This window comes from Ailuropoda melanoleuca, chromosome 1, assembly GCF_002007445.2.
Source record: "Ailuropoda melanoleuca isolate Jingjing chromosome 1, ASM200744v2, whole genome shotgun sequence".
NCBI lineage: Eukaryota > Metazoa > Chordata > Mammalia > Carnivora > Ursidae > Ailuropoda > Ailuropoda melanoleuca.
In genome coordinates this window covers 150712774-150737880 of record NC_048218.1, presented here as the reverse complement: position 1 = coordinate 150737880, position 25107 = coordinate 150712774, and the positions used below count along the sequence as shown (strand labels likewise).

The following is a 25107-nucleotide window of genomic DNA, read 5'->3' as shown; positions in this document are numbered from 1 at the left end:
TATGGGATCGAGCCCCACATCAGGCTCCTCTGCTATGAGCCTGCTTCTTCCTCTCCCACTCCCCCTGCTTGTGTTCCCTCTCTCGCTGGCTGTCTCCATCTCTGTCAAATAAAAATAAAAAAATCTTTAAAAAAAAATAAATAAAATAAAATAAAATAAAATAATAAAATAAATAAATAAAAAAGAAAAGATATTTGTGAAGCTGATTAATTTCCAAGGATTAGTTTCGAACAACAATTTTATAACTTTTTGGTCCAAGAGTATAAAATTGATCCAATTTTATATTCTTAAAATTGTTTGAGGACCCCAGATTTTCTTTTGTGAGTCCTATATACATAAATTTATATTAAAAATGAAAAGATTTAAAATAACCATAAACCAATTTTATATAACAACACTTCCTGAAAAATAGCTACTTTGTAAAACAAAAACAGCAACTTTGACAAGCATAATCTTGTTTTACAGTTTTACAAATCCATAATATCTGCCTTAAAGGAAGACAGCTGGATTCTCTGTTTCTGCACTCAATCTGTTGTGATCTTAGTTTATGTATATGAAGAAAATCCAGCTCTACTCACACAGATGTGTAGTTGGAAAAGGAAAATACACACACACACACACACACACACACACACACACACAAAATATCTCAAAGAATGTTAAAGTCTCCCAGGTTCTCTGGATCATACTTTGAGAACTGCTACTCTAGAATAAGTAATTCCCACAATTCAGTAAGAAAAGGCATAGATTTCAGTAGGATTAAAAAAAATGGCCACAAGATAAAAAGAAGCAACACTCATAAGAGGAAGTCTAAATGCCCAAAAACATCTGTTACTATTTAATAGCATTAATAGAAAACTGCAATTTAAAATGCCAGTTTAGCTTCCGCACCCACCAGACAAACCAAAAATTTTAAATCTGACAATAATTGTTTGTGAAGGCTTAAGCAATGGTAATCCTAATTCACTGCAGTAGATATGTAGATTGTCACTTTTTGGAGGAAAAAAAATAGTTAGATTTAGTAAAGTTTCAGCCATCCCTATGGTGATACCTGGCAATTTGTCTTCTAGTTATTTACCTTAAAGAAGCATGAAGAGACTTGCACAAGGTTGACCACTGAGGCATTGCTCTAACAGCTAAAATAGAAAACAACCTAAAAAGCCATCCAGAGAGGAGATATCTAAAAAAAAAAATTGTGGTGTTTAGTACAGTGGAATTCTATATAGCAGTTAAAATAAATGTACAATAGCTACATTTTAAAAAAACAGAAATATTTCATCTGTATAATACTTACATTTCAGAATGATACATAGAGTAGGATACTTCTAAAATTTTTAATAATACAGTTGGCCCTCAAACAACACAGGTTTGAATTACCCAGGTCCACTTACATGAGAGTTTTTTTTTTAATATAAATACAGTACAGGGACGCCTGGGTGGCTCAGTCAGTTAAGCGTCTGCCTTTGGCTCAGGTCATGATCCCGGGGGTCCTGGGATTGAGTCCTGCGGCTGGCTCCTTGCTCAGCAGGGAGCCTGCTTCTCCCTCTGCCACTCCCCCTGTTTGTGCTCTTTCTCTCTCTCTCTTTCTCTCTGACAAATAAAGTCTTAATAGTAATATAAATACAGTACAAAATATTTTCTCTTCCTTATGGTTTTCTTAGTAACATCTTTTTCTCGCTTACTTTATTAGAAGCATATAGTATATAACATATAAAACAATTAACTCAGATTTTGTGTTATCAGTAAGGCTTCTGGTCAACAGTAGGATGTTAGTAGTTAAGTTTTGGGAGAATCAAAAGTTATTCACAGATTTTAGACTGCGTAGGGGTACAGGCCCCTAATCCCCATGTTGTTCCAGGATCAACTATACTGTATTAACATTAAAAGAATAAAAACCACGGCAAAGAAATTGAGTTTAGGAATAGATCAGGAATTTTATAACATTTTATAACATTTATATGGCAATTTCATGACAATAAATTAACATTTGAATCATTTTTGAGACGGACTTACCACTTTTCAATTGTTTATAAATATTTTCTTAATATTCTTTCCCCATGATTGTCCTTCTAGACAGCAGAATGCTTCTGTTCATGTTTGTTGTGTCCCTGCAGATGGACAGTGTTATGAGTATAAATGGATGGCCAGTGCTTGGAAGGGTTCTTCCCGAACAGTCTGGTGTCAAAGGTCAGACGGTATAAATGTAACAGGTAAACTTCCAATTTCTCTTTGTTTTTTCAAAGTCTTCCTGTAACACACAAGCAGTCTGTTAAAGAAAATAATGAAGAAAACAAAGATATTCTCTCAGTATTCAGCATATGGTTGGGATTCAGTACTTAGGCTGTATAACTATAACCAGTGACTATTTTATTTTTATTATTTCAATTAAATTCTCCCTCATCCAGCCATTTTAGACAGTGTTCCTAGAATTTAGTTAAAATCCTATCTAATCCCAATAAATTATAATTCTCAGATTATCTTTCCTAAAAATTGTATATGTGAATAACTCTCCATGTACGGAAAAAAAAAAAAATCAGTATTTTGTTGACTATATCTGTTTCTGTACCTTAAAAACAATATACATGAAGACCAAAAATATTATCAAGGGAATATAATTATAGAAATTCAAGTATCTTGCTTGAATTCAGAAATCTATGATTCAGTTTTTTTATTAATAGGTAAGATCTATTGGCAAATCTCAAGCGCAGAGCATCTGGGCAGCTAGCCTACTCTGTCCACTCCGTCCCCACTCAAAAATTATATATTCAAAGAAGAAATCCAAATCAAAAATTTTTCTGAAATGTCCTTTGACCCAAATATACCAAAGAGCTTCTCTAATCTGAGATTACTATAAATTTCCTCATCTGAACCCAGTAAATGCAAGGGTTCTTGAGGACCCTATGAAGTGGAAAGAAACTTGGCTCCAGATATGCACCTTGCTAATTTCCTAGAGAGAAACCAAGGTCAGAAGCAGAACCTCAGTCTTTTTTTTTTTTTTTTTAAAGATTTTGTTTATTTATTCGACAGAGATAGAGACAGCCAGCGAGAGAGGGAACACAAGCAGGGGGAGTGGGAGAGGAAGAAGCAGGCTCATAGCAGAGGAGCCTGACGTGGGGCTCGATCCCATAACGCCGGGATCACGCCCTGAGCCGAAGGCAGACGCTTAACCGCTGTGCCACCCAGGCGCCCCAGAACCTCAGTCTTAAGCACATGACCCAAAGATCTAATGTCTCTCCTTTAACATTTTTATAGATCTCATCTATAGGAATCTTCATAGTGTAACCAGTAGCATGAGTTTTGAGAGTTAACTCTTCAGGGGGACCTGCTGACTTACTGCCATCGTTTTGACCCTCTGGCAGAGATAAAAAGTAATGTGCATTTGGGTACCTATCATAATGTCCATTTATAAATTTAGCTGTAATATATACAGTAAGATAACAGAAACAGAGATCAATATGCTTTTTGGAAAGCATCAATTTTTATATTAAATTTTAAATTACCTGGATTTATTTAAACCTAATTACTTATTTCCTCCCTATGAAAGCTGGAACAGGATATCAAATTATATTCTTGTGAAGGTAAGATTTTATATATGAGAAATCTGTATCAAGAAACCATTGATAATAACAACTCCCAATGGACACATATATAACAAAGAAGAGACACCTACCAGGAAACCCTTTGCTCTCTCACAGTATTATTTATTGGGGGGAAAAAAATATATTCCAACCACACCACTGTAAGAAGCCTAAGGGGAGAAAGAGCCCTAGGAAGGGAAGCATAGGTTTTCTGAATTTGAAGGCACTTACAGAGATGGTCCATTCAACTCAAGTGTTGGAAATGAAGGTCTACATTCTTCTTGAAATTATTCAGAGGGAACGTTGCAGTTTCCCCAGAGGGCCCTGTTACTTTTCAGGGTTATTTTTTTCCCCCAAATATGGATACAACTATTATTTGTCTGCCTTTTCTTCTACATGTTAAAAGCTCTTTTCCCACTAAAATTGGGGATATTCCCCAATGCATAGGTAAGTCCAATTTTAAAAGACTTACCTGTAGAAATCATGTGTTCACCTTCTTTTTAATCCATTAAAGTACCCAATGTATTTCTTTCTTTCTAATACTCTGATACCGAAAAGCCAATGTGTAAATGATTTGTGATAAACTCTATATGCATTCTTCTTCCATCTTTTAGGAGAGACGAGATTCTTTATAAGAAATAGACAAGCATGTAAAGTATATTACCTCTCTTGATCAATTGCTTTAATTTTATGAAGTTGTCCTTATTAGAAATCAAGATGTTGTTTTCCTTTTTCTTCATGTGTTTCATGATAACTTCAATATGGCCTTTTAACTGCAATTGCCTTGCAATGACTAACACCTTTCCCATCACAATTTTTTAATGAATAGTTTATATTATTGAGAGATAAGGCAAATAATTAACAATAGGTATCTTTGATTAAATTCCAGAGGATCATCAATTCCATAAGCAAAGGAATAACTTTGCTTTCCTAAAACTCTATTCAACTGAGCAAGTATGGTTTGAAACATCACCAATATTCTTTCTCTAGGACACCAGTTCTCATTTTAAAACCTCACCTGTAACAACATAGGCACACTTGGTACTATACTTGAAAAGGAGAAAGAGAAGGAAGAAAAACCAGAGAGCTGCAATGTCAAGTTAAACAGTAATGCAAATATATCACTTAGTAGCTACAAAGGTTTTCTTTCCTATACCCACAAAAATCCTGAATTGGCAGGAATAGTGATTTTCTCCAAGAACAATGCATTATTTAAAAAAAATACATTTATGTGATAGTCATTAATTAAAGAGACATCTCAAGGGACATGAAAACTATTTCTCTGACTAGCCAAGAATATTTAAAGGAAAATTCAATTTGCTTTTTAATGTTGGGCTGGGCCCATAGTGGGGACTGGGGACGATGACAGAAATAGCCTGTGTGCAGTTAGTGTTTTCAACCTAGCAACTCTGCAAACAAGGGCTTGTGTAGCACCTGCTGAGCGTCAGGCATGGAGCTCTCTCCTCTGAATAAGATGGGCCTCAAGTTCCTGTATGAAGTGTCAAGGTTAACCAAATATTTCACAATCAGTCACCCTCAGAAAAATCCACGGGGTTCCCAAAGTGGTTCGGGATTCAAAGACAAGTCTATACAACAGGGTGTTTCTATCATTGCAAGAGAAGCTACTTGTCAACATATGATTTTCTGTTCTGCAGGGGGCTGCTTGGTGGTGCACCAGCCTGATGCTGACAGGTCTTGTAACCCACCGTGTAGTCAACCCCACTCGTACTGTAGTGAGGTATGTGTGACTTCATCAGAAAAGACAAGCCAGCTTCATTATGTGTCACCCACCACCTCTTGAAAAGTCCATCCCACCCCCCCTCCCAGAAAAAGCATGTCTTGGGGTCTATTTCTAGACCTCTCCTTTTATCAGTATAAATATTCTGAATGTTTTTAGTGATTCTACTGTTAAAATAATTTGTGTACAGTACAAAAAGTGTGTTTTTATGTAGTTAAGACCAAAATTACATGTAGTAAATTCCCCAAACAGTACTTCCTTAAAGCCTTCTCTTCAAGTCAGCTCTATTATGCTCTCAAAGATCACCTTCTATGGATAGTAGAAATCCTCTTGTTCTCCTGCAGATGAGGACATGCAGTTGTGAAGAAGGGTACACTGAAGTCATGTCTTCTAACGGTACACTTGAGCAGTGCACACTTATCCCTGTGGTGGTGATACCCACTGTGGAGGACAAAAGAGGAGACGTGAAAACCAGTCGGGCAGTACACCCAACCCAATCCTCCAGTAACCCAACAGGACGGGGAAGGACCTGGTTTCTACAGCCATTTGGGCCAGGTGAAGTGACTAGAGAGAGTTGATGTAGAATCCTTTAGTTATACATTTAACCAAGGTAAAGGGGTTAAAAAAAAAAAGCAAGCATTTTCACATAAGTTATTTATTATTTCATCTGTCCTCATTCTGATGTTGCCATATAGCAAAATGTTTTAATTATGAAAAAAGCACTCATGCTCGAAGTTCAGAGAAATGAAATTACTTTCTTAGAAAAAAAATTAGTATATCAGTTATTTTGATCTCAGATCTAAATTTACAAGTATAATTACATTCACATTGAACAAAGAAATCTAACAATGAAATATTAATTATGAATAAAGTATATTGTCATTCAGAACTGAAACAAATAAAACTCTAAAGACACTCAAGAATTTTTCATTTGACCACAGACTGGTAATAATTTGAACCTAAAATAGGAACATCAGTAATGCCGTGCTGTGCTGGGGGCGGGTGGGGGAGCACTTGGTAGCCAGTCCAATTTCTCTCAGCCCCTAGATTTGATAAACTCAATCAGAATCTGTACTAGCACCAGATACAGAAGGTCAAGGATGGAGCCTTCCTGTCTAGATGGGATGATTTAAATTTAGAGACTGACCAGACCCTTGTCATATTAAACAGACACCCTTAATGTGTCTAGTAATGGACTTGAAGTCGATGCAGGCAAAAGCTTGATGTCCTAGTACAATGCTATCCCTACCCCACACACATGCTCTCCCCAGTTGGAATAAACTATAGGCTTATTCCTGGAACTACAGCCAGTGCTTAAAATTGTGCCGCAAGGGCTATATGGTAGCTAAGATCATGGTGCTTTTTCTCACACCAAAAGGGATTACAAGTTAATGACCAAAGGAAATCTCCAGGCAAAGCCAGGCAAAGTCTACTTTACAGTTGTTAGAAATATGAGAAAAGAAGGAATCTGCATAGCACATCTCTATTTCTAATGCATTAGTCAAAACACTTTCCCTTATTAGAGAGTCACTATTAGGATTTAAGTATTTTCAGTATTTGGATGATTTAACCCACATACTGTGATTTAACCACTTTATCCCTGCCTTCATAAGGTGGTTAGCTGAAAATACAATTTATTTTACAAAGCTGACTTGTCTCCAAACATGGGAAACTCTTCTCTCAGTGTTTAAGATAGTGGACCTGCAAATGGCCAATTACCAATCTTGACCTTGACTAAGAATCCAAGCAAACCTTCTCACATCAAAACTCGTTTTTAAAAAAGAGAAGATTATCATTTTAAATTTAATATATACCCTCCCTAAAATGAATATTTTAATATATTAACAAGGTTTATGTTCTTAAAAAAGTACATTTAGACTTTCTTCTTGGTTTTTGAAAAACTCAGAGGATATTTGTTGGAGAACTCTCAGGGCAGATAAACCCAACTGTGGTTGACTTTAAACCCAGTCCCTAATTTTTAAAATCTGTAGAATTGAAAAGAAGTATATTTAGAATATTAACAGCTTAGTTCCAACAGATGGATCCATAAGTTGATCCAGCTTTAAGCAGAAACACTTTCACAGTACTGATTTGTTTTTGATGCCTTCCAAATATTGAATAAACCAGAGTGTCTGTGGAGTCAATTTGCCCAATCTGTAATTTTAGCACTAATATGTTTAACTGTATGTATGCAACAGAAAATATATGTTGATATAATTATCAAGTTAGGCAAATTAATACTACCATCTAGTTGAAGTTTATTCTGAACACAAAACTAAGAAGCTCAAAGAAAATGAGAGCAGAAAACAAAATTAGAAAATTTCCTATCCTGCCTAATTTCATATAATAAAAAGGTAGAAAAATGTTATTTAGAGTTATTTATATGTTCTAATCAAACTTGGCTATTTTTACAAAGGATATTGTCAATCAAACTTTAAAGTACAATGTAAGTGTAAATTAGATAAAAGATTAATTCCTCCCAAAAATGTTAAATATATTCGCTTTCATCTTAAAAAAAAAGGTTAAAATGATAAAATTTATGTTCAGATACCTGTTTGCATCAACCCTAAGCTGTAGGACTTTATTGAAATTACATTTCTTTTCTTCTTTCCTTATAATTGCCATTCTCAGAATGAAAGTAAGAAAATGTTTATTTAGCATTACACATATATTGGATTTGAAGTAAAATTTAGATAAGCAGCAGCAAAAATTTCAGCATATGAACTTGCAATCTGAACACAAATTGAAAACATTTCTTTTCCATTCAATTCTCATGGATAATTTATCTTTAATGAAGCAGCATCTAACTCATAATAGCAGCTTTGCATTAATCATTAACTGTGCCTAAGCAATAATTCATATTGTTTTGAAAGGATTTGGTCGCATGTGACTGGTCATTGGTCATAGTTAAAGACTGTTTATATATATATATATATATATATATACACACACACACACACACACACACACACACACACACAAACACACACCAGACTAATGTAAATTAATTAACTAATATCCATTCTTCTTAGATGGGAGACTAAAGACCTGGGTTTACGGTGTAGCAGCTGGGGCATTTGTGTTACTCATCTTTATTGTCTCCATGATTTATCTAGCTTGGTGAGTGATTACATATTTCAAAATCTAAGGGGATACATATCTCTTTATTTTCAGCAAAAACACTGTCAGTTGAGTATAATGCAGAAACAGCAATCTGTCTGAAATAAGTATTCTGCATTTATTTAGTGTTCGTCTGAAATTAGAAATAAAAACAGCTTTAGTTGTAGATATTCTAAAAACTACTGAATCTGAACCATTTAATATCTGAAGTTGAGCCGGAGCTGCTCCAGGTCATCTCAAGGGTGTTCTCCTTGGTTATACAAGATCATATCGCTTTGGATGCTTATGGTGAACTACACAGTTTGATACTGAATTACTACTGGAGAAAGAGATTATGGTGATACCTAATTTTATTCAACTATCTTTTCAAACATTTATTATAAATTGTGTATTGTTTATAAATATTTCTGGTCAAATATTAATGATTATACTATAGTATTTCCATTGTTAGGAATTTCATTTGATAATTCTTTTACAGGATAATAAAATATTTGAGGGGCTCTATTTCAGGTTTATTCAGAGCAAAAAATAAGAAATTCAAAGATACCAGAATATCAACCTTTAAGGTTGAATTTAGGTCATTAGGCAGTTAGGAAACTTTATCAATATATTTTGAATTTTTTCATTTAAAACAGTAAAATTTATGACTAAAGATTGATTTTTCCCTCTCTAATTATTTTTATTATTATTTACAGCAAAAAGCCAAAGAAACCCCAAAGAAGGCAAAACAACCGACTGAAACCTTTAACCTTAGCCTACGATGGAGATGCAGACATGTAAGATAGAACCTACCCGGGCAACAACCACTTTCAGCTTTCTGACTTTGCGGTAGACATCCAGCAGCCACAAAGCTCTTCATACTGTGTGAATTCAGATGCATTGTAACTTATTAAAAGAGCATCAAAAAAAAAAAAAGTGAAAAGCAGTGCCATTGGAGATACCAAGACAGTACCACTAACATAAATAAAAAAAAATTTAAAACTCAGCCCTGAGAAATCTAGGAGATTTAGTTGAATACAGGCTGCATTCGGAAAGTCTTTTGTGATCTTTTCTGAAATCTACTAACTGACAATTCACTCTCATCTCTAAAATATGGTTGTGGAATTGGTCAGTTAGGACACCTGATGCAAGCCTCTGTCGGCAGTGTTAATCCATAATAACATTTTAGCATGAAGAGTTTATACCAAGATCTCTACAATACTATAGTCAAGCATAACAACATGTATACTCAACTGAATGATACACATTACTATGTCAGACTATGTATTCGTTAATAAGCAATTTTAATGGTGAATAAGAAAAACTCTAAGGTGAGCAGAAAACCCACGGAATAAATTCAGCATCTTGGTGGTTGGTGGTAGCTTTCATTAACCTGCATTGCAGAGGCAAAGACTCTTTTATAAGACTTAATTCTTATCTTTCTCCAAAGTATGAATGCTGGACATGTACTAGTATCTTAGGAAAACAAACAAAAAAAAAGTCCTCAAGTTCAGTACTTTATAGTGGTTATTGTCTGGAAAACTAATTTGCTTGTGTTAATACGTTTCTACTCTCCCTAATTTTCACGCTGGTTGCCTGCATCTCTTTTGCTATATGGAAGGCACATTTTTGCACTATATTAGTGCAGCATGATAGGCATCTAACCAGTATTGCCATAGAAACTGCCTCTTTTCATATGGGATGAAGACATCTGTGCTAAGAGTGTCATGGAGCCATTTGCAAGTTCTTACATCCGGAAGAGAATAAAGTTCAGTGTGGATGGCGACAGGATGGTATTAGCTATTACATCTGCTGTCTATGCTCTTCCTTGTTGCTGCAGCCATTGTGATATGGACAACATGGCTGTGATTGAAATGTTCAAATCCCAAACTCATTAACCCTTCAAAAGATGGATCCCTCTAGTTGGTTTTTAATTGTACTTTGAAGGTGGTTTACGACTAGATTTTTATATTTGTTACCTTTGTTAAAAAAAGAAAAGAAAAAAAAGGAGCTGGTTGTCTTTTTAATTTTGAGCAGATGGAGAAAATAACGTCTTGATAATTTTTGTACCTAAAGAACTCAAAACCCTGTGATTTTTCTTTTTCCCCGGATTTGTTTTTCCTAGTTTCACATCAAATGTATTCATAGTTTTGTCTTTCTCACTGGTAAAATTTGAAGCAGGCTTTGTAGGATTTCAAAAACATGTTCAAAAAAAGAATAAATAGTTTGCCTGAGGCTTCATTAAATATCTAGACCAAGGGTGGCAAATGTTTTCCATAGAGGGCTAGATAGTAGGTATTTTCTGCCAGGCCTATGTCGCACCTTCTCAGTTCTGTCATCGTGAGGATGCAGGTGTGGACGATATACAATACATAGAAGAATGAGCATGGCTGTTTTCCAATGAAACTTTGTGACAACAGCAGGCCACATCTGTAGGTTGTGGTTTGCAAATCACTGGTCTAGAAGTTTTTTCAGTGCTTACCTCTTTACTAGGTCATCTTTTGCTTTCATTCGTTTACCCTTAGAATGCCATCAGTGTTTAATTTCAAAGGTGAAAAAACAGTCATTAAACTTTATCACTGTTTTGGAAGTAGTTATATTTTTCACACATGTAGGCCTGGAAATGACACAGTGAAATACTAGTTTGGCAGACTTCTTTTGTACGAAAAGGAAAAAAATAAAATAAAAATCTAAAGGTGCCATTAAAAAGCAATTCCATTTTTCAGGCAATATTTACTGCGACAACCTTTGGTAGAGGGGAGGACATTAGGTTTTCAGGTCTTTTAAAAATAATGTAACAAGCTAGTTTATCTTAAACATGGCTGTGTTGCTGTAAAAGTGGTTTAGACTAGAAGGTGTTTTACCTTCAAGTAGAGTTTGAACTCCCCCTGCTGTTCATTAAAGTATTTGCAAAGATTACAAAAGATATCAGATTAGGACGTCCTTGCGCCCAAAAGGAACAGATTTCTACCTATTTCAATATGAATTAAATGTGGAAAGCACTAATTCCTTACTCAACATTCACTGTATTAGGCAAAGCAATTATTTCAAAGCAAACAGGTGGTCACAAAGATGAGAATTTTACTTTAAACCAAGGATTTAAAAAAGGAAAGCATAAAAACAAATTCCACTGCATCGGTCTTATTGAAGAGGAAGACAAAAATAATACCATTGCTCTAAAACTGTGATTGCTAGTGTATGTACTCAGGGGTCTTCCAGGTAATCCTCAAGTTGATCTCTTTGAATAAAATGAACTCCATTTGTCCAAGATGGTTGAGAAAGAATCTATTGCCGTTACTTGAAGAATTTAGCTAACAGCCTTATAAAATGTATGCAACACCTAATAACTTTGAAATTACCAAATAATATATTGTTGCTACAAAAGCTATACTTAGGATACTGTAAAATGTCATTAATTCAGAAGGCAGATCAGTATCCTCCAACCCATACTGTAAGAATTAACAGATTGGGGGTGCCTGGGTGGCTCAGTCGTTGAGCGTCTGCCTTCGGCTCAGGGCGTGATCCTGGAGTTCTGGGATCGAGCCCCACGTCAGGCTCTTCCGCTGGGAGCCTGCTTCTTTCTCTCCCACTCCTCCTGCTTGTGTTCCCTCTCTAGCTGGCTGTCTCTGTCAACTAAATAAATAAAATCTTTAAAAAAATTAACAGATTGATCAAAATTATAAAATTTTATGAAAATACATGATCTTACTCATAAATTAATTACATTTTACAATACTACATATATGGAGGAGACTAGGTTCAATGTGACCTAAAACTAGGAAACATATCGGAAGTTCACCGTTAGGATAAATACTGGGTAGCTTCTTGTTGGAAAGATGGAAGGAAGGGTACATAGCCAGTTGGCTATTTTGGACAAATGAAGGTTACTGTATTCATGTTTAGAACATGAAAATAGCCTTATTTTTATTCCTGGCATGAGTCAATAATGAGTTAAGTATGTTACTGGAATTTCTTCAAAACCTTATTCCTCCTGTTCATTCTGACAATTCAGGAGGGGAATATAGTAGTTACTGGTCTGTTGACACTTTTGCCTTACCAGAATGGCCTATGAGCCCAAAAAGATTTAGAACTACTGCTCTATACATATGAAGGTCTGCTTGGTTAAAAAAAGAAAAAAAAAAAAGAAAAAGAAAAAAAGAATGACACAGTATCATATTCTATTTTGTTGGACTATTTCAGTATAAACCACACAGAATTGGCACAACTGATCTCTCCTGAAAGGGGTTGATTTGCTTATTTATCAGTACCTAATCTAAGATATGGACCATAATTCTTATTTGAAAGCCTTTTGGAGAACAGTACCGTGTAGCTTAAAGGTAATTTGCAAAGGAGTGCATAAAAGCATGTTCTTAAGTACTTATAACAAAGCACAAATAACTTATAACAAGACAAACATTTCTTGAACTATCACATGTAAGACACTCTGCTAGGCACTATAATACAATTAGTCATGGCTTTTGTATAACCTATGAATCTAAGACACTCAGAAGAAGGGAAAATGTTTCATGAGTGAAGACAGCACTTCAATTGCCCTTGACTCTGGACTTGTTTCCAGTGTGGTGTTTTTCCTGATGTAACATCTCTGTCTAAGACCGTGCTGTCGGACTTCACCGTAATCCTCCTCCATCCTCAGGGACGTGGCAAGGTTCATTTGCCCAACCAGAACCCCATTCAAGTTCCTGGACATTTCAAGATAAAGTCACTTACCCAGAACTTCTTACAGGGATTAACACCTCTCAGTTTTTTTGTTTTACCTCCTTCAAATCCCTATTCCTTTGCTCCTTTATAATGATTTTCTCTGATCTCTCTCTACTCTGCTTACAACTAATCTGACCTACTTTTCTCAGAACTACCTTCTACTAAACATGCTCAAATTTTTAAATAAGGGGGGAAAAAAGAAGGTGAAAGGTCTCTATTCCCTACCTGCTACTCAAAGTCTCACTAAGAGCGAACATCTGGATTTAGGCAAAATGTACTGGTCAAAGACATGAGTAAAACCGTAAGGAAAAATGTAGAAGACGTGCCCCCTCAAAAAAATGCTTTTTCTGTAAATATGTCCATTTTTATACTCTATTAAAGTATGACCCAGTATGCTCCTACCTCTACCTTGCCTGTGTTCACAACCCATCCTACAACACAGTAAGACCGGCCTGTACCTTACAGAAAGGAGAGCCCATTCCTGGACTTATTTGGAGTTTGACTAAATTTCCAAGAATCATGCCTCCAAAATGATCTGAGATCTATTTGTAAAATATTACCAAATTCAAATGTGTTTCATGTTATGTTTTCCCCACTAAGACTGAGGGTGTTGAAACGAGAGCAGTATAGGAACACATGTGGGAAGCATCTTGTCAGAAAGTGAGCTTTCCTGGGTCTAGTTTACACGTGAGAACAAAACACACCTGCCTGTCCCACCTGGTCCTATCTTCAGGTGGCCGTGACTGCAGAAGAGGATTTCGGGGTCTGAAACTGGAGTGTGGGCCTAGCAAACAGAACTCTTTATAAAAAAAAAAGAAAAGAAAAGAATGTTTTGCAGCGTGCTTACGGTAATTCTGTATCAGCAGGAACACTGAAAATGGCTACGTCTAACGTTATTAAATGAGGAAAACAAATGCTAAGTGGATAGAGTTAACTTTGTAGTTTTAGGTTTTCACGCTTCTACCAAGCCAGATCTTAAAATGGGCAGTATATGAAGACTTTTAGTTTGTGGCAGTCATGTTTTCAGCGATCAAAATCTAGTCCATTTAGAATATAACGGTCAGTCTTATTGTGTTTTGTACTTTTTTTTTTTTAAAGCAATAGTTTCTAGATCATCTACTTTGAACCCTCAATGAAATTTTCACAACTATTTTTCAGCGATCTATTTATGTTTATTTTTAAAAAGNTTTTAAAAAAAAAAAAAAAAAAAAAAAAAAAAAAAGAAAAGAAAAGAATGTTTTGCAGCGTGCTTACGGTAATTCTGTATCAGCAGGAACACTGAAAATGGCTACGTCTAACGTTATTAAATGAGGAAAACAAATGCTAAGTGGATAGAGTTAACTTTGTAGTTTTAGGTTTTCACGCTTCTACCAAGCCAGATCTTAAAATGGGCAGTATATGAAGACTTTTAGTTTGTGGCAGTCATGTTTTCAGCGATCAAAATCTAGTCCATTTAGAATATAACGGTCAGTCTTATTGTGTTTTGTACTTTTTTTTTTTTAAAGCAATAGTTTCTAGATCATCTACTTTGAACCCTCAATGAAATTTTCACAACTATTTTTCAGCGATCTATTTATGTTTATTTTTAAAAAGTAAACATTAAGATCCCCCTTCTGGTACTTTTTCCTGCCTATTTGTAGCACAGAGATTTGAAGAGATCAGTATTGGTCATTGTAAACTATAACTTTATTAAATTTGCAATCTGTCTTTATATAAACTGTAATCCCCTAAATGCTTTTTTTTTTGTTAATTTAATTACCTGAATATTTATTTTAAGTAAGGAGGCAGCTGTCTAAGAAGTTTTTGTTAATATTACTTTGTAAATTGTGTAATGTAATTTATTTTAAATTATGTACATTTCTTTTTTAATGCACAAAATGTCTATGTACAATTAACTACAGATTTGAAAATAATGTCACTAAGCTTTATTCAGTTAATACAGATGGCATGTGAAGATGTAATATGCTTTTTTACATTTTCATATGGGTTATTTGTAAATAACTATGTTGCTGACAAACATAAACATGGAAATCATTTTCATTCTACTCATGTGTACTTTTTAAATTTGCATCATTTGCTGTTCATACACGGGTTTAAAAAAAATATTTCAGAGAATATCCAAACCCTTTTACTACTGTATTGCCTATTCAGGAGCCCCCCCCCTTTTTTTTTTTAAACAACCCCAACAGAAAGTTTGAGAGCTGCAAACCTGAACTTTAAAAGTCCGCAGAGGCCACCACATTAATCATTATGGACAAATGACCTCTCAGTTTCCAGTCAAAAGAGAGCACCAGCAGAAGATTCATAAGACACCCTGGAACAGAGTCCAGCTCTCCCTGGCCCCTAGTCAGAAGGCAGGCCTCTCCTTGCCTCTCCTCTCTGTGCCCACCAATAGATCAAACCTAAAAAACAAGGTAGGAGCTCACACATTAAGAAATCAAGATTCCCTCAATTTCCCTAAATTAAGATGCACATTCACAAATTCAGAAAGGGATGCACAAATTAGATAAATTACTGCCACTGTAGCTTGGAGTTAAAACATTTTCTGAGATAGCGGTTTGCTGAAAGATAACTAAGCAGGGAACCCTGTAAACACTTAGTATATGAACATCCCTTCAAAATACACAGCTAGCCACAAATGCTGGACAAAAAAAATGATTTGTAGTCTCCTTATATTCCGTATTGTTCATTACAACAACCTAGATGAAAAAAATGTTTAAATATATCACCCAGATTATTCCTTATCTATATGTAGATAAATTACTAACTTCATTTTTTTTGCAACTCCAGTTTATGTCCTACAAACACAAATAGGAATGTGACCAGTCTACATTCTATATTTGCTGCTTCTGAGTATCGAGTGATTTGTCATGAAACTCTGAACATATTTCAAAGAAAAGCCAACGCATACTTCAATGTACAGTTCTCATCAGTGTCAGTCTCCAAAGAAAGGAGGTACATACAAAATGTTTAAACAGTCACACTTTCTAATATTGCAGGGGTTTGTTTTTTGGGTTTTTTTTTGTTTGTTTGTTTCAGATGACTTCTCTTTCCCCTCTCCGCCTTACTCCACAGCATCTCCCTGCCAAGGCAGCTCAACTTAATCATCTGATGTGTATCCTGCCATATTTTTCTCCTTTATCATATAATCTTATAAACATGATGGGGACAGGGAAGTAGGGGAGAGGGAAAGAGAAAAAAAATGGGCTGAATCGAGTAGATACAACAGAAAATTGTTTCCTTTTCTGTGTGTATTGCTATTTTCAAACACGTTAAATGGGCTTTGTCCCCCCTCCAAAACCTCAGCAACACTGAAGGCAAATCCCACCACTTTTTGGTCACAGTTTGGGTTTTGAAAAGTCACAATCCCATAGAAAACACTAAAGCTCCGCTAAAAAACTATCAGAAATAATAAATGTATTCAGTAAAGCTGCAAGATACAAAATACACAGAAATCCGTTGTGTGTCTATACACAAAATAGCAGAAAGAGAAATTAAAAAATAATTCCATTTATAATTTCACCACAAAGAATACCTAAAAATAAACCAAGGAAGTGAAAAAACCTACATTCAAAACCATGAAACATTGATCAACGAAACTGAAGAGGACACAGACAAATAGAAAGATATTCAATACTCGCGGGTTGGAAGAATGTTAATAAAATGTCCATCCGACTCAGAACAATCTACAGATTGCATTCAATCTCTACTAAAATACCAACAGCATTTTCCACATAACTAGAACAAATTATCCTAAAATTTTTATGGAACCTAGGAAAGACCCCAAATAGCCAAGCATCCCTGAGAAAGAAGAACAAAGTTGGAGGTATCACAATACCAGATTTTAAGATATACTACAAAGCTGTATTAATCAAAATAATATGGCACTGGCACAAAAATAGATCTATAGATCAGTGAAACAGAATAGCGAGCCCAGAAATAAACCAACCCTTAAATGACCAATTAATCATGACAAAGGAGGCAAAAAAGATACAATGGGCAAAAGACAGTCCCTTCAATATATGGTATTGGGGAAAACTGGATAGCTACATGCAAAAGAAGGAAACTGGACTACTTGCTTACACAAAAATAAACTCAAAATAGATGAAAGACCTAAATGTGAGACCTGAAACCATGAAACTCTCAAAACATAGGCAGTAATTTCCTTGCATTGGGTTTGGTAACATTTTTCTAGATAGGTCTCCTGAGGCAAGGGAAATGAAAGCAAAATTAAACTATTGAGACTACACCAAAATAAAAAGCTTTTGCACAGAGAAGGAAATTATCAACAAAACAAGAAGGTGACCTATTGAATGGGTGAATATATTTGCAAATGCTGTATTCAATAAGGGATTAATGTTGAAAATATATAAATAACTTATACAAATCGACACCAAGTAATAATAATCTGATTTAAAGGGCAGAGGACTTGAAGAGACATTTTTCCAAAGAAGATCTACAAATGGCCAAAACATGAAAAGATGCTCAACACAACTAATCATCAGGAAAATACAAATCAAAACCACAATGAGATACCACCTTATACCTGTCAGAATGGCTAGACTCAAAAAATAAGAGTTGGTGAGGAGGGGAGAAAAAGGAACCCTTACACACTGTTGGCAGGAATGTAAATTGGTACAGCCACTGTGGTAAACAGTATGGAGATCCTTCAAAAATTAAAAATAGAAATACCATACAACCCAATAATTCCACTACTGAGTATTTACCCAGAGAAAAAGGACACACTAATTCAAAAAGATATATGCACCCCCATGTTTATTGTGGGCATTATTTACAATAGCCAAGATATGGAAGCACCTCCTATCCATCAACAGATGAACGAATAAAGAAAGTGTGGTGTGTATATATATATATACACACACACACACACACACGATGGAATATTATTCTACTATAAAAAAGAATGAGATCTTGCCATTTGCAACAACAGGGATGGACCTAGAGGGTATTATGCTAAGTGAACTAAGTCAGAAAAAGACAAATCTCAGAGGATATCACTTATACATGAAATCTAAAAAACAAAATAAACAAATTAGAAACAAACCAATAAATACAGAGAACAAACTGGTGGTTGCCGGGGGGGGGGGGGGGGGGCAGAGATGGGCAAAATGGGTGATGGGGAGAGGGAGGTACGTGCTTCCAGTTATGGAATAAATAAGTCACAGGGATAAAAGATACATCATAGGGAATATAGTCAATGCTATTGTAGTAGTATTGTATGGGGACAAATGGTAGCTGCATTTGTGAGCATAGCATAACGTACAGAGTTGTCAATTCACTATGTCATACACCTGAAACTAATGTAACCTTGTCAACAATGTCATTTTTTTTTTTAACTCCCAATCAGGCTAAAATGAAATATCACACTCTCTGTTTCCATTTCCTGGACTACTAGCAAATTTAATCAACTTTTCATCTTTTCACATTGGATTCAGTCCTCTACTACATATTATTTTTAAATGACAATTCTGGTGATGCCACGTGGTTAATTAATTTTAACTTTTCAGTAAAGAAAAGAGCTTTCTGGATTTTAATCCTCCATAGTTCTTTGTTTTGTTTTGTTTAATCTCAGGCAGAGATGCTCTTAGAATGGGCTCTGCCACCTCACTGCCCCCAGCTCTCTGCTATATCCTGAGCATCCTCACCCCATCTCATGCTAACCCTCAAGGACACTGACACATGGAGGTGTTGAAGCTGGATTCCAATCTTCTACTAAAACCATACACTTCTCTCAAACCCATGCTCTTACTATTACTTGTACCTGGGACGCTCTTTTCCTTCAATATAGACCTGGCTGCTCCCTTACTTTGCACAGGTGGCTGCCCAAATGCCACCTCTTCTCAGAAGCCTTCCTTGACTACCCTTGTCATTCTCTGTACTCCTGCCCCCCCCTTTAAGATTTTATGTATTTATTTATTTGAGAGAGAGAGAGAGCAAATGAGCAGGGAAGGGGCAGATGGAGAGGGAGAAAGAGACTCCCTGCTGAGCAGGGAGCCTTATACAGGGCTTGATCCCAGGACTCTGGGATCATGACCTGAGCAGAAGGCAGACACATAACTGACTGAGCCACTTGGGCACCCATAGTTTGTTTTGGTTTTTTGTTTTTAGTGGCACCTGATATTACATATCCTTTTAGATTGTGGGGATTTTTTTTTTTAATGACTTCTCACACATGGGAGGCCAGGTTATCTGTTTTGTTCCTTGCCTGGAACGAAGCCCAACACATAGAATAATGAATTCTTGTTGGATGAATAAATTAACAAAAGAATTAATTAACTGCAAGGTTTATGGGCAGAGTGATTAAGATTAAACAGCAGATCAATTACAAGGCAGCCAGTAAAGAAAACAACGAATTCATCCAAAGCTTAAACTGGTCAGTCTTCCATCATGAAGACATTTCACATTTATTTCACCTGCTAGAAGTATGTTCCCCTACTCTTTAGAAGGCACAATGTGGTGACACGGACAGAACCGTAACAGAGCAGTGAAAGAAATAAAAACAGTCGTGACTGAGCTTCACATCACCAGGAAGTGACAGTTGAGAATATACCAGTTAGAAGAGGGAGCTGGGAATACTGGAAAATGAGAAAGGGAAGAAACGAGCAATTGCAAATTTCTAGAATACCCTTGTTCCATGATACAAAAGCAGCCTGACTATCCACTTAGTCTTAAACCATATTATTCTATGGTATCAAAAACATCAAAATAAAATGCTATTTGCTTTAAAGCAGAAGTAAACCAGAAAGAAACAGTATAAAGTGACAATTCAGAGTGCCTCCCAAATCCCCGTTAACTCACTTTGGAACAAGAAAGTGAGACTTTTAGCAATCAGGTAAATACATTAAGAGATCATTTAAAATTCCTTATAGTATATAACATTTTGATTTCCTGGAAAAGTAAAAGGAATTTCAAAATTGGAGTCAACCGGTAAGTCTAGAAAGTAACATGGAGGAGAAAGTGAACACCTTATGGGGAGGGATAGGCCAGTGTCCCAGTCTTTCATAAACACAGTGATTGTAGTGAAAACACAGTCAAACCATGTCCCCAGTGACCCTCCACCTCTAGTCTGACAGCTGATATATAACCATACCCTTCCAAAATTTATCTTTATAAAAGGTTCATTCATTTATAATATTTGCTGGAGTTTTTTTTTTTTAATGTTTATCACTTTTTGCTATCTTTGCCAAAGAGCTACTAGTCCTTTCCTCTGCTGGCACTACCTTACTACGTATGGGAAAAATGATTTATAGAAATAAATCAAGAAAAAGTATCCTGACTGTAGAAGGTGTACAGAATGTACAGAATTTTGATCCGATATCTGTATAAAAAAATGCTAAGAATTTTAAGAATTAATTTTGTATACTCATGCTTATTCTAATGTCTCTATATTAAAGAATCCTCAGGAAAATCAAATTAAAATATCTCCTATGATGAAGTAAAAAATGATAAACTGAGGCCATGCCTGGTAGTAATGATGATATAATGCATGTTGCAAAAGGATTACAGCAATGTTTGTTCAGTGATAAAAACTCAAGAGGACTTCGATAAAATCCCCTTCAGAATTACCACCATATTCGCTTTCAAAAAAAACAGCAACTCCTGGCCAGAAACATTTAAATGTAATTATGGATCCATAACCAAAGCAGATGTAGCAATAAATTGGTACATCATCTTAGACTACAATGCCGCTCACAGGCACAGTCCTCTGGGCGTGTAAGTATAAAGAGCACTTCCTACCACTGATAATGATCAGATCCTGCATATTTTACAGGTTGTTTAAAAAGGAACCCAAGGAAGGACAAAAACTTCAGTTGAAAGTTCCATATCACTTTCTGGCAGGATAACATAACAGCACCACAACAGAGAAGGAAAAATAAATAACTTCTGAACTTATGAAAAAGATTCTCACAAACATTCATAGTCGAACAAATGCCACTTAGAACAGTGACCCAATAGATGGAGAAAATAAAGTTTGGCAATACACAATCTTATCAAATATAAGGCAATAATATATATATTTTTAATCCTAGTGAGGAAAATGTTCAAATCATTGAAGGGCAACGTGGACACTATCTTTTTAATTAAAAACAAACATATCCTTTGACCTAGGAGCCCCACTTCTAGTAGCTGATCCTAAAGCCTAGAGAGAGAGATGGTAGACACGAGGATGTAGGTGCATGTGGGGAGAGAACGGATATAAAGCATGTGTACAATGACAGAAAGATATTTATCATATTCGTAGTTACAAACATATGGAAGCAACAACATGAATGGATATAAATAATGAAAAGTTAAAAAAAAGCATGGAAAGTTTAAGTAATAGTGTATACATAACACAGGATACCATGCAAGATCATGTCTCTATGATTTTCTAATAGCTGTCTTTAAATTTTCAGAACCTAGGACTGGCAAAGATTAGTGAGAAATCACAGCACACACATATTCACAAAATGTTTCTTAATTATGCTTCGAAAATGGTCTTCAAGCCATTCATTTTAAATGTTACAAATGATTGAAAACTGAGAGTCAAGATTTGTGGGTGCAGTATGAGCCTCATTTCCTCCTAATCATGCATTTGAAAAGCCAACTTAAAAAGCAATTACAGACAAACCAAAAACCAGACTCTTCACTACAGAAAACAAACAGATGGGGGTGGGGGGGAATGGGTGAAATAGGTGCAGGGGGTTATGAGTACACGTGTCATTATGAGCACCAGGTCGTGTACAGAACTGTTGGATCACTGTATTGTATACCTGCAGCTAATATAATAATGTATGTTGACTATACCGAATTTTAAGAAATAAATATTTTAAAAAGCAATTACAATTAAGAGCCCTTTGGTATAAATAAAAGGAAAAATAATGCTAAATAGTGGTCGCTTGGAATGGATCCTTTCTCCTGCCTAAAACGCCCTATCCTCCAAAATAACTTAAAAAAATAAAAACAAAAACAAACCAAAAAAAACACAACTTTGAAACCCTTTGGCTCGTTGTTGCTGATGTGAGATGGAACTTTGGAAGTGCCAAAGAAATAACAAAAAAGAATTATCTTGCGTTTTAGCTATTGCCTAAAGTTAAATTTAATGAACTGAAAAGGAAGGTTTCTGCAACATTAGGGAGAGCAGCTGGAAAAAGAAGCCCCATTTCTGTCTGTGGCGGTCGGTGCTCACCAGATAATGAGCAAAAACGTTTGCAGCTCATCTGGACTTAGAAAAACATCAAACACCAGCCAGGAAGCGCAGAGAACTGATAATTGTCTTTCTGATTAGATATTCAGCCTCAATTTTTGAAGCTAATACTTTATTAGCTTATCTACTTTAGATAAGAAAAAAAAAACCCAAAAATGTGTATCAGAGGCCTCTGGGTAAAAATATTGGAACAAATGTTTATCTAATTGGATTATCACTATATATCTTCTGAAACACTATTAGAAGTCTGTGAAGAACAAAAACAACAAACACGCATGAAGCTTCTCTGTTCCACCCCAAGCTAGTTAGAGGAATTTGAAAACACTGGGAACGGAGTATCCATGGTCAATCCAAAGGCAGGTGTAAATAATATTATCTCGCCAAATGAAAAGACAGTTCTAACATTCCCCAATTGCTTTGTTAATATCATAACTGCTGGCAAACAGTTTATATTACATCATAGAAGCAATTGCAGACAAAGCCGCTAGTCGGAGAAGGCCACTTGGTTAGTGAGCAGTCTGAAACCTTCTCCCAAACAGAATGAGAGGTGATGAAAGTATTCACCAAATACAGGCAGTGGGAATTAAGGAGAACACTGTGTGCGGGGCACCATTCTAGGTTCTGACTGGCAGGAAGTGGCAAAAAAAAAAAAAAAAAAAAAAAAACTTGCCCTCACTGATCATACATTCACAGGAGTAGAAAGAGACAATAAAAGAAATAAGGAAATAGAATACGCCAGTTGGTGAAAATTGCCAGGGAGAAAATAATCAGGTGACAGGGAATGCCAGTGCCGTGAGGCGAGGGCCACATGGCAAGCCACTACTTTAGATTCCTGAACCCAATCCCGGAGGCAGAGCTGGGAAAGACTAACCACATCAGCAGCAAGCAACACTCTCTCTCCATGTCAGCTGGGGATCCTACAATTCAACTCAATTCTGACACTAACCACCCAGAGATAACATCAGGTTCCACAGCTTAAGGCTTCAGTCCTACAGTACTGACCATCCCCCTTCAGACGCCAGTCACAGCCCCCTCTGTTACCTGAGCTTCTGACCAACTGGCTACAAACTGGAGATTCCAAAGTCTCCTTCCTTGGACTTCATATGCCATTCCCAAATCCAGGCTGTGCCCTATACTTCTGCCAGACTGGGTACATCAGAGAGCCCACAACACCCTCTTGGGGTTCGATGAATTTGTTAGAGCGGTTCAAAGAAGTCAGAGAAACATTTTACTTACTAAATCAACGATGTATTATAAAAGGAGAAATCTCAGGAACAGCCGGGTGTTGGAGTTGATAAAGCATGGGGAAAGAGCACAAGGGCACAGAGTTTCCGTGTCCTCTCCAGGGCTTCACGCTCCCAGCACATCCATAAGTTCACCAACCTGGAAGCTTTCCTAAGCCCCGCCTTTTGGATTTTTATGGAGGTCTCCGTACACAGGCATGATTGATTAAACGCTGACCACTGAGGACTGAGCTCAATCTCCAGCCCTACTCCCCTTCCCAGAGTTAGGGGGTGGGACCAGTCACAAGGTTGGTTCTCCTGGCAAACAACCCCCATCCTGGGGTGAGGCCCCAAACTCACCTCATTAACGTAATGACAGACACCTTTCTCACTCTCCATCACAGGAAATTCCAAGGGTTTTAGGAGTGGTGAGCCAGGAAACTTGGACTAAGACCAAATACATACTTCTTATTATAAATCACAATATCACAATCTACTCTGAAAAGTTGAACCTTGGCAGAAATAGAAAGGGGTCTCTTTCTTGTAACCTACCCTCCAGGAGAAATTGACACAGCAATTCTTGGGAAAAAGTCCTTTTAATTGTTTTTTAGCAAACTATGCGGTATCAAGAGGAGTTCACTTTTACTCTTTCAAGAGTCTAGTGATCTTTGGCTTTTCTTTTCTTTTTGTATTTGGTTTAACAAAGTTTATTCTACTTCTGTTTCTAAAAATGTCATTAGCAACATTAAATCTTTAAATTAGTCTGATAATTAAATTAGTCTCTTAACAGCAAAATTGTAAACGAATGTTTGGTTGTATGTGTAATCAGCAAGATTATAATCAAACACATTCCTATATATAAATTTCCAATATTGGGAAAAGAATTTTTAACATTTGTGTGGGTCAATTTATCCTCACATTTTGATGTCGAGGCTATTACCCTCGGTGTACTCCGTTCTGTTCTTTCCCTTGGGGGAGCTGAAGTCAGCTGTGGTGAACCCCATTTTATCAGAGTGGACCCCAGGATAATATTTGCAAAATGCCTGGCATGAAATATCTACTCAATGTTGACTTCCTTTCTTCCTTTTTCATTCCCTCTGCTCAGAACAACTATAACTGTCAAATGGTTTTAGGGCAAGAAGATTCGCCTCCAAACACCAGGCCCTTATCTTCACTGTCTGCTCATGACTTTTCACAATTTCCACTTGAAGTAGTGCCTTTATGTTTTTAACAGAAATCTGTTCTTTCAATATACTCCATTAATCACAGAATGATTGACTGTATCTGTGTGGCTGACCCTGAAGGTTGCCTTTATTGAAATTGAGTGTGCTTGCAGCTGGGCGCCTGCTTCTCCCTCTGCCCTTCTCTTTACCTGCTTCTGCTCTCTCTCTCTGACAAATAAATAAATCTTTAAAAAATTAAAATTAAAAAAAGGGACACCTGGGTGGCTCAGTCAATTAAGTGCCTGCCTTCAGCTCAGGTCATGATCCCAGAGTCCTGGGATCGAGTCCCACATAGGGCTCCTTGCTCAGCAGGGAACCT

At 36.3% G+C, this 25107-nt stretch overlaps 1 protein-coding gene and 1 long non-coding RNA gene across 5 annotated transcripts in view; one reads left to right on the top strand and one right to left on the bottom strand.

The window, feature by feature from the left end:
• THSD7A (thrombospondin type 1 domain containing 7A) overlaps positions 1 to 11981 on the top strand; it is a 427484-nt gene extending 415503 nt beyond the window's left edge. For 2 of the 4 annotated variants that reach the window (XM_034668378.1, XM_034668372.1), the window contains 5 exons: positions 2115 to 2210; positions 5234 to 5316; positions 5661 to 5871; positions 8349 to 8436; positions 9132 to 11980. In XM_034668378.1, the coding sequence (XP_034524269.1) occupies positions 2115 to 2210; positions 5234 to 5316; positions 5661 to 5871; positions 8349 to 8436; positions 9132 to 9216 (563 nt within the window). In that variant the 3' untranslated portion in view covers positions 9217 to 11980. Of the gene's footprint in view, positions 1 to 2114; positions 2211 to 5233; positions 5317 to 5660; positions 5872 to 8348; positions 8437 to 9131 lie in introns of all 4 variants that reach the window. The other 2 variants (XM_034668381.1, XM_034668383.1) reach the window with 2 other exon arrangements.
• The window catches only part of LOC117803780, a 23596-nt gene continuing 594 nt past the window's right edge, over positions 2106 to 25107 (bottom strand). The window contains exons 2-3 of the long non-coding RNA XR_004627864.1: positions 5623 to 5757; positions 2106 to 2248 (exon numbers count right to left, since the gene is read on the bottom strand). This is a non-coding gene — a long non-coding RNA (uncharacterized LOC117803780). The remainder of the gene's footprint in view (positions 2249 to 5622; positions 5758 to 25107) is intronic.